This window comes from Lipotes vexillifer, unplaced genomic scaffold, assembly GCF_000442215.2.
Source record: "Lipotes vexillifer unplaced genomic scaffold, Lipotes_vexillifer_v1.1 scaffold680, whole genome shotgun sequence".
Classification (NCBI taxonomy): Eukaryota; Metazoa; Chordata; class Mammalia; order Artiodactyla; family Lipotidae; genus Lipotes; species Lipotes vexillifer.
The window spans coordinates 1,767,018-1,777,107 of record NW_006780838.1 but is presented as its reverse complement, the minus strand read 5'-3'; the positions used below and the strand labels follow the sequence as shown (position 1 = coordinate 1,777,107).

Genomic DNA, 10,090 nt, shown 5'->3' with positions numbered 1-10,090 from the left:
GGAAAGAAATAAGTTGTGGCAATAATATACTAGCAATCTCATTTGGTTGCTAAAAAGATTAAGGTGTGATGTTGCAAAAAACCTCGAAGAACAAAGCACATAATAGAATCTAATAGAGGAGAAAAAGATATGTGCACATTTATGTACAAATGTACGAGAATACATAAAAAAGAAATAGAAAGTTCTAATAACTTGTGGTAATCTCTGAAACAGAATGAGAAGGCTAAGGGGGAAAATTTCATGTTTTACTTTATTAAATATTGTATCAATCTTTTGCGATGAGAATGTACTTGTATCTTACTAACATTAATAAAAAACAACAAGCCAAAGAAAAAAAAAGTATAACCCTAATTGTACCTAGTACCTGAACTGGCAAGGCTCAAGGTTGAATTATTTCATTCAACCAAAATCGGAGTGCCTCTATATGCCAGACACGGTAATAGCTGCTGGCACAAAGATAAATATGAAAACCTTGAACTTTAAAGGTTATGTGTTTATGTGTATAGATAAGGCTCTCATTCATGTGTCAAACTGAGTATTAATATGTGCCAGCCACTGAACTAAAAGCTTTACCAAACTATCACTCAATCAATATTTATTGAGTACCTGTTTTTTTGACACTACACTACTCTTGTCTGCAGAAAGACAAACAAATACAGACATGGTTCTTGCCTTCATGGAGTTTATAGTCTAGTAGTAAAGATAGACATTAATCAAATGATTACACAAATATAAAAAGGAAAGGTATGCAGTGTTGTAAATGCATAAAAAATGAAGATGACCCAGCAGGGACTCAGGGAAGGCTTTCCTAAGGAAGATGTGGCTGATCCTGAAGGATGAGAAATTAGTAAGGGCATGGTGGAGTGCACAGGAAAAGCATTTCAGGCAAAAGAAATACCCTAAGAAAAGACCATGTGACAAGAAGCAGCACAGTGCACATCAAGAACTAAAAGAAGGCCCATATGTCTGAAAGGGGAGTGTGGTGACAGAGGAAGCCAGAGAGATAGGCAGTGGTCAGACTGTTTTTTTTTTTTTTTTTTTTTTTTGCGTTACACGGGCCTCTCACTGTTATGGCCTCTCCCGTTGCGGAGCACAGGCTGCGGACGTGCAGGCTCAGTGGCCATGGCTCACGGGCCCAGTGGCTCCGCATCGTGTGTGATCTTCCTGGACCGGGGCACGAACCCGTGTCCCCTGCATTGGCAGGCGCACTCTCAACCACTGCGCCACCAGGTAAGCCCAGACTGCAATGTCTTACTGGCTACATTGAGAATTTTTGTCTTTACTGCAAGAGCAAAAGAAACTGGTTTTAAGTGAGAGCAATATAATCTGATTTATGTTTTGAAAAATGATTCATGCTGTGATGTAGGAAACAGCCTGGAGGGAGGCAAGGATGAATACAGGAAACCAGTCAAGAAGCAATTGTAATGGTCTAGCTACCGATAGTAATTGGGGTCAGGGAAGTAAAGGGAGTATATTAATTTTTTTGCTGCTGTAATGAATTTCCACTAAATTAGTGGCTTAAGGGCCTGGGTTCGATCCCTGGTTGTGAACTAAGATCCCACAGGCCACACGGCATGGCCAAAAATAAATAAATAAAATTATCGGCTTAAAAGAAACAAAAATTTATTATCTTACAGTTCTGAAGGGCAGAAGTCTGGCACAGCTTTCAACGGGCTAAAATCAAGGTGTTGGTAGGGATGAATTGTTTTCTGGAGCTATTGGGGAGAATATGCTTCCTTGCCTTTTCCAGTTTCTAGAGGCTGCCTACATTCCTTGGCTTGTGGCTCCCTTTCTCTGTCTTCAAAGCCAGCAATGGTGCATCTCTGACCATTCTTCCACAGTCACATCTCCCTCTGACTCCTCTTTTCTGCTTCCTTTTTTCTACTTTTAAGGACACTTGTGATTAAACTGGGCTCACCTGGATGATCCAGGCTACTTTCCCTGTCTTAAATTGGATTAAAAAAAAAATTAATTTGTTTATTTTGGCTGAGTTGGGACTTCGTTGCTGTGTGCAGGCTTTCTCTAGTTGTGGCAAGTGGGGGCTATTCTTTTTGTGGTGCGCAGTCTTCTAATTGCGGTGGTTTCTCTGGCTGCAGAGCACAGGCTCTAGGCACGTGGGCTTCAGTAGTTGCAGCACGTGGGCTGAGTAGTTGTGGCTCACGGGCTCCAGAGCACAGGCTCAGTAGTTGTGGCACACAGGCTTAGTTGCTCTGTGGCATGTGGGATGTTCCCGGACTAGGGATCGAACCCATGTCCCCTGCATTGGCAGGCGGATTTTTAACCACTGCGCCATCAGAGAAGCCCCTTAAATTGGATTTTTAGCAACCTTAATTCCATCTGCAACCTTAACTTCCCTTTATCATGTTACCTAACATATTCACAAATCTGGGGATTATGACATGGACATCTTTGGGGTATATTTTTCTGCCTGCCACATGGGGAAATGGGGGAGACTGACTTGATGTGATTATACATATATAAATATATGTATATGTATGATTTTTCTTTGGTTATTTTTCAGATTTATTCTTTTTTTTTCTTTAGTTTTAGCAGTTTGTGTCTGATGTCCCAAGGTGTGATTTTATTTATGTTTACACTGTTTAGGATTTGCTGAGCTTCTGGAATCTGTGGGTTTATGTCTTTTAGCAGTTCTAGAAAATCTGCAGTCATCTTTTTGGAATATTGCTTCTGAAAGACTCTCTTCTTTCCTGAGACCTCAATTACAAGTATGTTAGACTATCTGATTGTGTCCTACATATCTCTTATATGCTGTGCCAGTTTTTCCATTCTTCTTTTCTTCCTATGCTTCATTTTGTTTTTCATTAACCTGTAAGCCAGTTTCCTAATCCAATGTTCCACTGCATCCAATTTTCTGTCAAGCTTAAGAATTAAGTTGATTTCAGTTACAGTATGTTTGAGTTCCAGAAAGTCCATTTAATTTTTTTTTGCCTTCTAGCATTAAAAAACTGTTTTTATTGAGGTAAAATACATATAACATAAAATTTACCATCTCAACCATTTTTTTTTTGCTGTACGTGGGCCTCTCACCGTTGTGGCCTCTCCCTTTGTGGAGCACAGGCTCTGGATGCGCAGGCTCAGCGGCCATGGCTCACGGGCCCAGCCGCTCCACGGCATGTGGGATCTTCCCGGACCGGGGCACAAACCCGTGTCCCCTGCATCGGCAGGCAGACTCTCAACCACTGCGTCACCAGGGAAGCCCCCATCTCAACCATTTTAAAGTATATAGTTCAGTGGTATTATATACATCCATAATGTTATACAACCATCATCAACATCTATTTCCATAACTCTTTTCATCTTGTAAAACTGAAACTCCATACTCATTAAACAATAACCCTCCATTCCCCCGACCCTCAGCCCCTGGCAACCACCATTCTACTTTCTGTGTCTATGATTTTTGACTACTTTAGGTACTGAAATTTATTATTTTTTATAGATTCCAATTCTCTGTTGGAATCTATCTTTTCATCCACCTTGTCCACCTTTTCCTCTAGTTTCTTCAACATGTTAATCACAGTTATTTAAAAGACCTGGTCTACAAACTCCTGTATGTAAACATCAGTCAATCTATTTCTAATGTTCATTTTTTCTCTTCATTATGGGTCATTTTAATGTCCCTCCGCAGTTTAGTAATTTTGTGTTCCTGACACATTATGTATGGAAGACATAATGAAGCAAGACGACACCTTCCACCATGAAAGTGCCCCCTTTCCCATGCTAGGCAGATAGAATGAGGGGCTGGCCTACCTTTATCAAGAGCTGAATTTGATCAGCATTGGTCTACAGTTTTATTAAAACTCAGTACACCTCTAGTTTCTTCCTATTCTTGAGTGTGGACCTCCTGAGCTTTTGGTTGAGAGACTGGAGGTCTCTGTCTTCTCATGCCTGAAAGTTTTGGTCTCAGGATGTTTTGAGCTAGGATTTTTAACTTATCATACCAGAGGTTCAAAATCCAGCAAATGTCTTGATAGGAAGATTGTATGTGTGTTTGTTGCAGGCCCTTTTCCACCAATGGGATTTTGCTTCTCAGCATTGCAAGATTGAGGGAGATTTTATTCTGCCTTTTTGGTAGGCCTCCTGCACTTCCTGAGAACTCAGTAAATGTCCCATGAGGCAAACGGACTTTAAATTTGGGCCTTGAGTTTGGCCATCTTGTAGTTTCCAATCCATCACATCAGCCCCAAATGACCGCCAAAAGGTCTGCTGGTTTCAGTTTCCCCCAGGACAGTCCCTGTGCTTGGGGCCAGCCTGATCCTCAGCCTTTAATTACCCCCAGGAAAGACCATGGCTAGCGAACGCCTAGGAAGGAGTCTTCCCTCTCTGGAATTTTAGTCCATCTGGTCCTTGTTGCTCTCTGGTGTCTTTAAAAATATGATTATTGTCGTATCAGCATTTTTTAGTTTCAAAAGTACTGCCTGTTGTGACCTACTATATCCTATCCAGAAGCAGAAGTCCTATTCGCTAAATTTGAAAGAAACTTAGCATTCACAGTCCTACGATGGACAAAATTTCGCAATGGATTTAATACGCGGTATGAGGAAGAAGGAAAAATCAGGCATGACTCCTAGGTTTCTGGGTAGCAACTGGATGGTTGCTAAGGGACCATAGTTCAGTGGTATTATATACATCCATAACTATGGTTGCTATGGATGGTTGCTAATTCACTAAGGGATCATGATGATCTGAAGTAAAAAGGGGGAATGATTATGAGTTATTTTAAAATATAAAATGGGGGACTTCCCTGGTGGCGCAGTGGTTAAGAATCCCCAATGCAGGGGACACGGGTTTCAGCGCTGTTCCGGGAAGATCCCACATGCCACAGAGCAACTAAGCTTGCGCACCACAACTACTGAGCCTGCGCTCCAGAGCCCACGAGCCACAACTACTGAAGCCCATGCACCTAGAGCCCATGTTCTGCAACAAGAGGAGCCACCTCAATAAGAAACCCGTGCACCGCAATGAGGAGCAGCCCCCACTTGCTGTAACTAGAGAAAGCCTGCACGCAATGAAGACCCAACGCAGCCAAAAATAAATAAATAAATAAACATATACATACATACATACATACATATATATATAACACATATATATATAAAATGGTTCACAGGTTTCTAGTTTTAGGAACTGAAATAAGGCAGTGCAGTTCATTAAGATAAACACCACTGGAAGGTAATCTAATTTCGAAGACAAGATTGTGAGTTTGGTTTTGGATATGTTGAATTTTAAGTATCTTTGAGGCTTTAAGCAGTCATCTGGATTTAGACATTTGTGTCTCAGAGAAGAAGTGAGGGCTGGAGATACAATTTTAAGGGTAATCGGCATATAGGAGGTAATTGATGTCATGGGTGTGAATGAGGTTGAACTGGCTGAGAATAGAGAGTGACTAGGAAAGAGAGCCTAGGCTGGAGTCTTGAGGAACTCCAACAGTAAACAATCAGACATATCCTCTTCTTTGATTTATATTCCTTTCAGTGCTCCAAAACTCCAAATTTGGATTCTTACTGATACTCCTTTTTTTTTTTTTTTTTTTTTTTACTGATACTCCTTTTTGCTGTTAGTAAGCTATATCAATTTATCTTGGGAAAATTCTATCAACCAGAGTTTTCATCAGCAGATCTCCAACATTTTTGGAAATTTTTTTAAGGGAATCCACAAATCCCATAGAGTTTTAACATTATTTTTCAAACTGCAGGTCATGACTCAGTAGGTCACGAAATCAGTTTAGAGGGTCCTGATTAGTACTTTAAAAATGAGATCAATAGAAGAGAAAATATCAAGAAGTACATCACATGCAGTAAAAGCATCTACACTTTCTTCCTTGGTGAAATTTTCCAGTCTCATGGCTCAAAATGCCATGTAATTCCCAAATTTGTATCTCCAGCCCAAGCCTCATAAACTCCATGCTCATTAAGACATCTCCACTTGAATGTCTACTAGACATTTCCAACTGAAATACGAACCCCTAAACTTCCTTCCCAAGACACCTCCACCTGCAGCTTTCCCAGGTGACGGTAATTTCATCCACCTACCTTTGGCCCTGTAGGTCTACATCCCAGGAGTCACTTTTTACTTCTCTCATTCTCTAACATACCATAGCCCATCTGTCAGGAAATGCTATTAAGTACACCATCAGAATCCAACCACTTCTCATCATCCCCACTACTACCACCCTGGCCCAAATTACTATCACCTCCTCTCTCACCTGGATTAAAGCAACAGCCTTCCAACAATTCTCTTTATTTCCACTCTTACTCCTGCTATACTCAACACAGTGGTCAGAGCAATCCTTTAAAACAGGGATCGGGGGGCTTCCCTGGTGGCGCAGTGGTTGAGAGTCCGCCTGCCAATGCAGGGGACATGGGTTTGTGCCCCGGTCCGGGAAGATCCCACATGTCGTGGAGCGGCTGGGCCCGTGAGCCATGGCCGCTGAGCCTGCGCGTCCGGAGCCTGTGCTCCGCAACGGGAAAGGCCACAACAGTGAGAGGCCCGGGTACCGCAAAAAAAACACAAAAAAACAAGGATCAGCAAACTTTCTCTAGAAAACCAGAGAGTAAATATTTAGCCTGCTTGGGCCAAGAGGTAAAATCGAGGCTATTACATAGGTGCTTATATAACAAAAGAAAAAACATGCTTGTAAAAATCATTTACTGACAAAATTCAAGGTATAATAATTGAGTACAATTTTTTTGTAACACAGGTCTACTAATGAGAAGAATGAAAAAATTTTTTAAAAAATGGATACCATTTTGCTAAATGAGTTCAAAGCCAATGTTCCCGACCATCAAATCGACTACAAATATTTATCTGTAAAAACCATTCTTAGCTGATGGCCACACAAAAACAGGCAGTGGGATGGATTTACCCTGTGGGTTGTTGTTTGCTGACATCTGTTTAAAATATAATCAGATAGTATCACTCTTATCTCAAAACCCTGTGAATTAGTTTTCTATTGTTGTGTAACAACTACCACACATTCAGCAGGTTAAAACAATACCCATTTATTATCCTCAGTTCTGTAGATCAGAAGTCCAGGTGGGCTTGCCTGGGCTCTCTGCTTACGGTCTCGCAAGGCTGAAACCAAGGTGACCTCTTATAGAGAGGATCTGGGAAAGAATCTATATCTAAACTCATCCAGGATGTTGAGTTTAGAACTGACAGAAGCCAGTTCCTTGCAATTGCAGGTCTGAGGTCCCCATTTCCTTGCTGGCTGTTAGCCAGCAAGCACTCTCAGCTTCTAGAAGCTTCCTGAATTCCTTGTCATGTGTCATGTAGCTCCATCTTCAAAGTCAGCCAAATTGCATTCAAACCTCATGCTTTGAATCTCTCTGATTTCCCTTTCTGCTACCAGCTGGGAAGAACTCTCTGCTTTTAAAGGTCTGGGCTGATAGGGTTACCCACCCAGTAATTATATCTCAAAGTCAGGGGGCTTGGGACTTTCATTACATCAGCCAAATCCCTTCCCAGCAGTGCTTAGGTTAATGTTAGATTGAGTAACCAGGGGACCAGAATGCTGGCGTGGGGGCAGGGGGAGCATCTTTAGAATTCTGCCTACTACACCCTGCAATAATTTCCTACTCAGGGTAATAAGGCACTAAGAAAGGGTCAACTCGATTTGTGCCACCTGCTCTTCCCCAACTCCCATGCATGTCCCATTACCTGTCTGATGGTATTTCCTACCACTCTCCCTCTGGCTTACTCTGTTCATCCACCACTAGCTGTTCATCCAACTTGCTGCTGCTTAAACATGCCAGACACGCTCCCACCTTAGGATCTCTGCCTGGAATGCTCTTCTCTCAGATATCTACTTAGTTAACTCCTGTATCTCCAAGACTTTGCTCCACTTTCACTCTTTCAATGAGGCATATCTGATTATACTACTTAATACTACAATCTGTACTCTCGCTCCTGGCACTGCCTATTTCCCCTACCCTGTTCAATTTTTCCTTTTTTTCTACTGTATTTCTCACCTTTAACATACTATATATTTTAACTTATTTATGTTTATTGTCTGTCCCTCCTTGCTAGAATTAAGCTCCTCAAAGGTAAGGATCTTTGTCTATTTTTTTTTTAAATGATGTATTTTTTGTTTACTAAGCACTTAGCACAGTGGCTGGCACAAAATAGATGTTCAATAAAAATTCACTGAAGGAAGTTTGGGAAACTCCTGCTTCAGTTTTTTATTTACTTATTTTTTATTTTTTTGGCCACGCCGCAGCATGCAGGATCTTGGTTCCCCAACCAGGGATGGATGCCATGCACCCTGCGGTGGAAGCAGAGTCTTAACCACCTGACCACCAGGGAAGTTCCCTGTTTCAGTTTTTTATATACATATAAAAAACTAGTATACGAACTAGGTTGTGATGTAAAATATATTTCTTATTGAAGAGTGTAGTCAAGAGTGTTTGAAAACTACTGGGGTTAGACTGTATGACCTCTATGGTTCTTTCCAAATATAAGCATTTAAGAATTTCTATGTGCAGCTAGTAAATGTCCACTACATCCTTTGGGATATGGCAAGGTGCACAGCCTAGTGACGACAGCAAGGCACTGATTACTGAAACATAATATTGACACCGAAAAAGCTAAATAGCATCCCTACCTGTTGTATAATAGTAGGTTAGAAAGAACTGTGGAAACAGCAAGAACTGTTGAATGCCCCAAAATATAAAAATCTAAATGTAACTCTTCCATCAAAAAGAGATATAATTTGATGGGCTTCCCTGGTGGCATAGTACTTAAGAATCCACATGCCAACACAGGGGACATGGGTTCGAGCCCTGGTCCAGGAAGATCCCATATGCCACGGAGCAACTAAGCCTGTGTGCCACAACTACTGAGCCTGCGCTCTAGGGCCCGTGTGCCACAACTAATGAGCCTGTGTGCTGCAACTACTGAAGCCTGCACGCCTAGAGCCTGTGCCCCACAACAGGAGAAGCCACTGCAATGAGAAGCCCGCGCACTGCAAGGAAGAGTAACCCCCACTCGACGCAACTAAAGAAAGCCTGGGCGCAGCAACGAAGACCCAATGCAATACCCAACGAAGAAAATAAATAAATAAATAAATTTATATTAAAAAAAAGAGATGTAATTTGAAAGCAAATCACAAAAGACAACGTTTTCCGCATCAAAATTTCCCTGGTTAAAGCTTCCACTCACTTACTGAAGAAGCGAAGATGAGTGAAGAAAGATATCGCTTAAAGTCTCTGCTGTAGAAATTGTAACCTGAATGGACTTGGGGAGCAAAGACCACTTCTGAAGTACGTATGATTTCCACTCATCCACGGGCAGATCCATGCTACTTTAAATCTAAAAAATGAATAAGAAAATAAGGAATTCAGATTACTACAAATGCACAGTTCTAGAAAGTCAAGATTTCATTCAAGCATGCATGAAACAACAAAATCAATTCTTGTGGTCTCTTCCTATAGTTGTTTACATGCTGAGGAAACATCTATTGTTTCTCACCCCAATTCACTCAACATCCCTTCATTCAGAAATATTTATTGAAAGCTTACTTTGTTCCAGGCATCATACTAGGTACTGGTTATACAATGCTGAATCAGAACTCTTACCCAGTTCAGTATTTTCTTTTCAATCCCCAGGTCACTCCTTCAGCTCAAGCCCACACCATTTCCTGTCTGGCATTCTTTCTGGAGTGTCATAACTAGTCTCCATGCCCTCAGACACCCCCACTTCCCCATTCCAAATTCAGTCCATCTTCCACACTGAGACAGATGTCAGTACTCCGCCTTAAATTCATCAATGCTCCTCCTAGCATTTAGGGAAGCCCAGTACAAACCCTTCATTATTTGACTCTTGGCTTACTTTCTAATGCTCAAGTCTCACTTCTTCCTCTGTACCCTACTATCCTAGCTACTCAAAGCTATCCCCAGCTTGCCAGGTTATTCAACTCCCTAGGTTTTACAAAGACTATTCATTGGCCCTACCCTCACTTGGAGTCCACCTGGCAAATTTCCAAGCATTCTTCAAGACCCAGGTCAAATGGTACCTCCTCTGGGAAGCCTTCCCTGACTTTTCCACCTGTGATAGCAGCACACTTTGTGTCTCT

The 10,090-nt window shown here is 41.5% G+C and overlaps 1 protein-coding gene across 1 annotated transcript in view; it reads right to left on the bottom strand.

The window, feature by feature from the left end:
- SMYD4 (SET and MYND domain containing 4) overlaps positions 1–9,315 on the bottom strand; it is a 40,523-nt gene extending 31,208 nt beyond the window's left edge. Inside the window, exon 1 of the mRNA XM_007454204.1 lies at positions 9,182–9,315. Coding sequence (XP_007454266.1) covers positions 9,182–9,315 — 134 coding nt within the window. The remainder of the gene's footprint in view (positions 1–9,181) is intronic.
- Between the last annotated feature and the right edge of the window lie 775 nt (positions 9,316–10,090).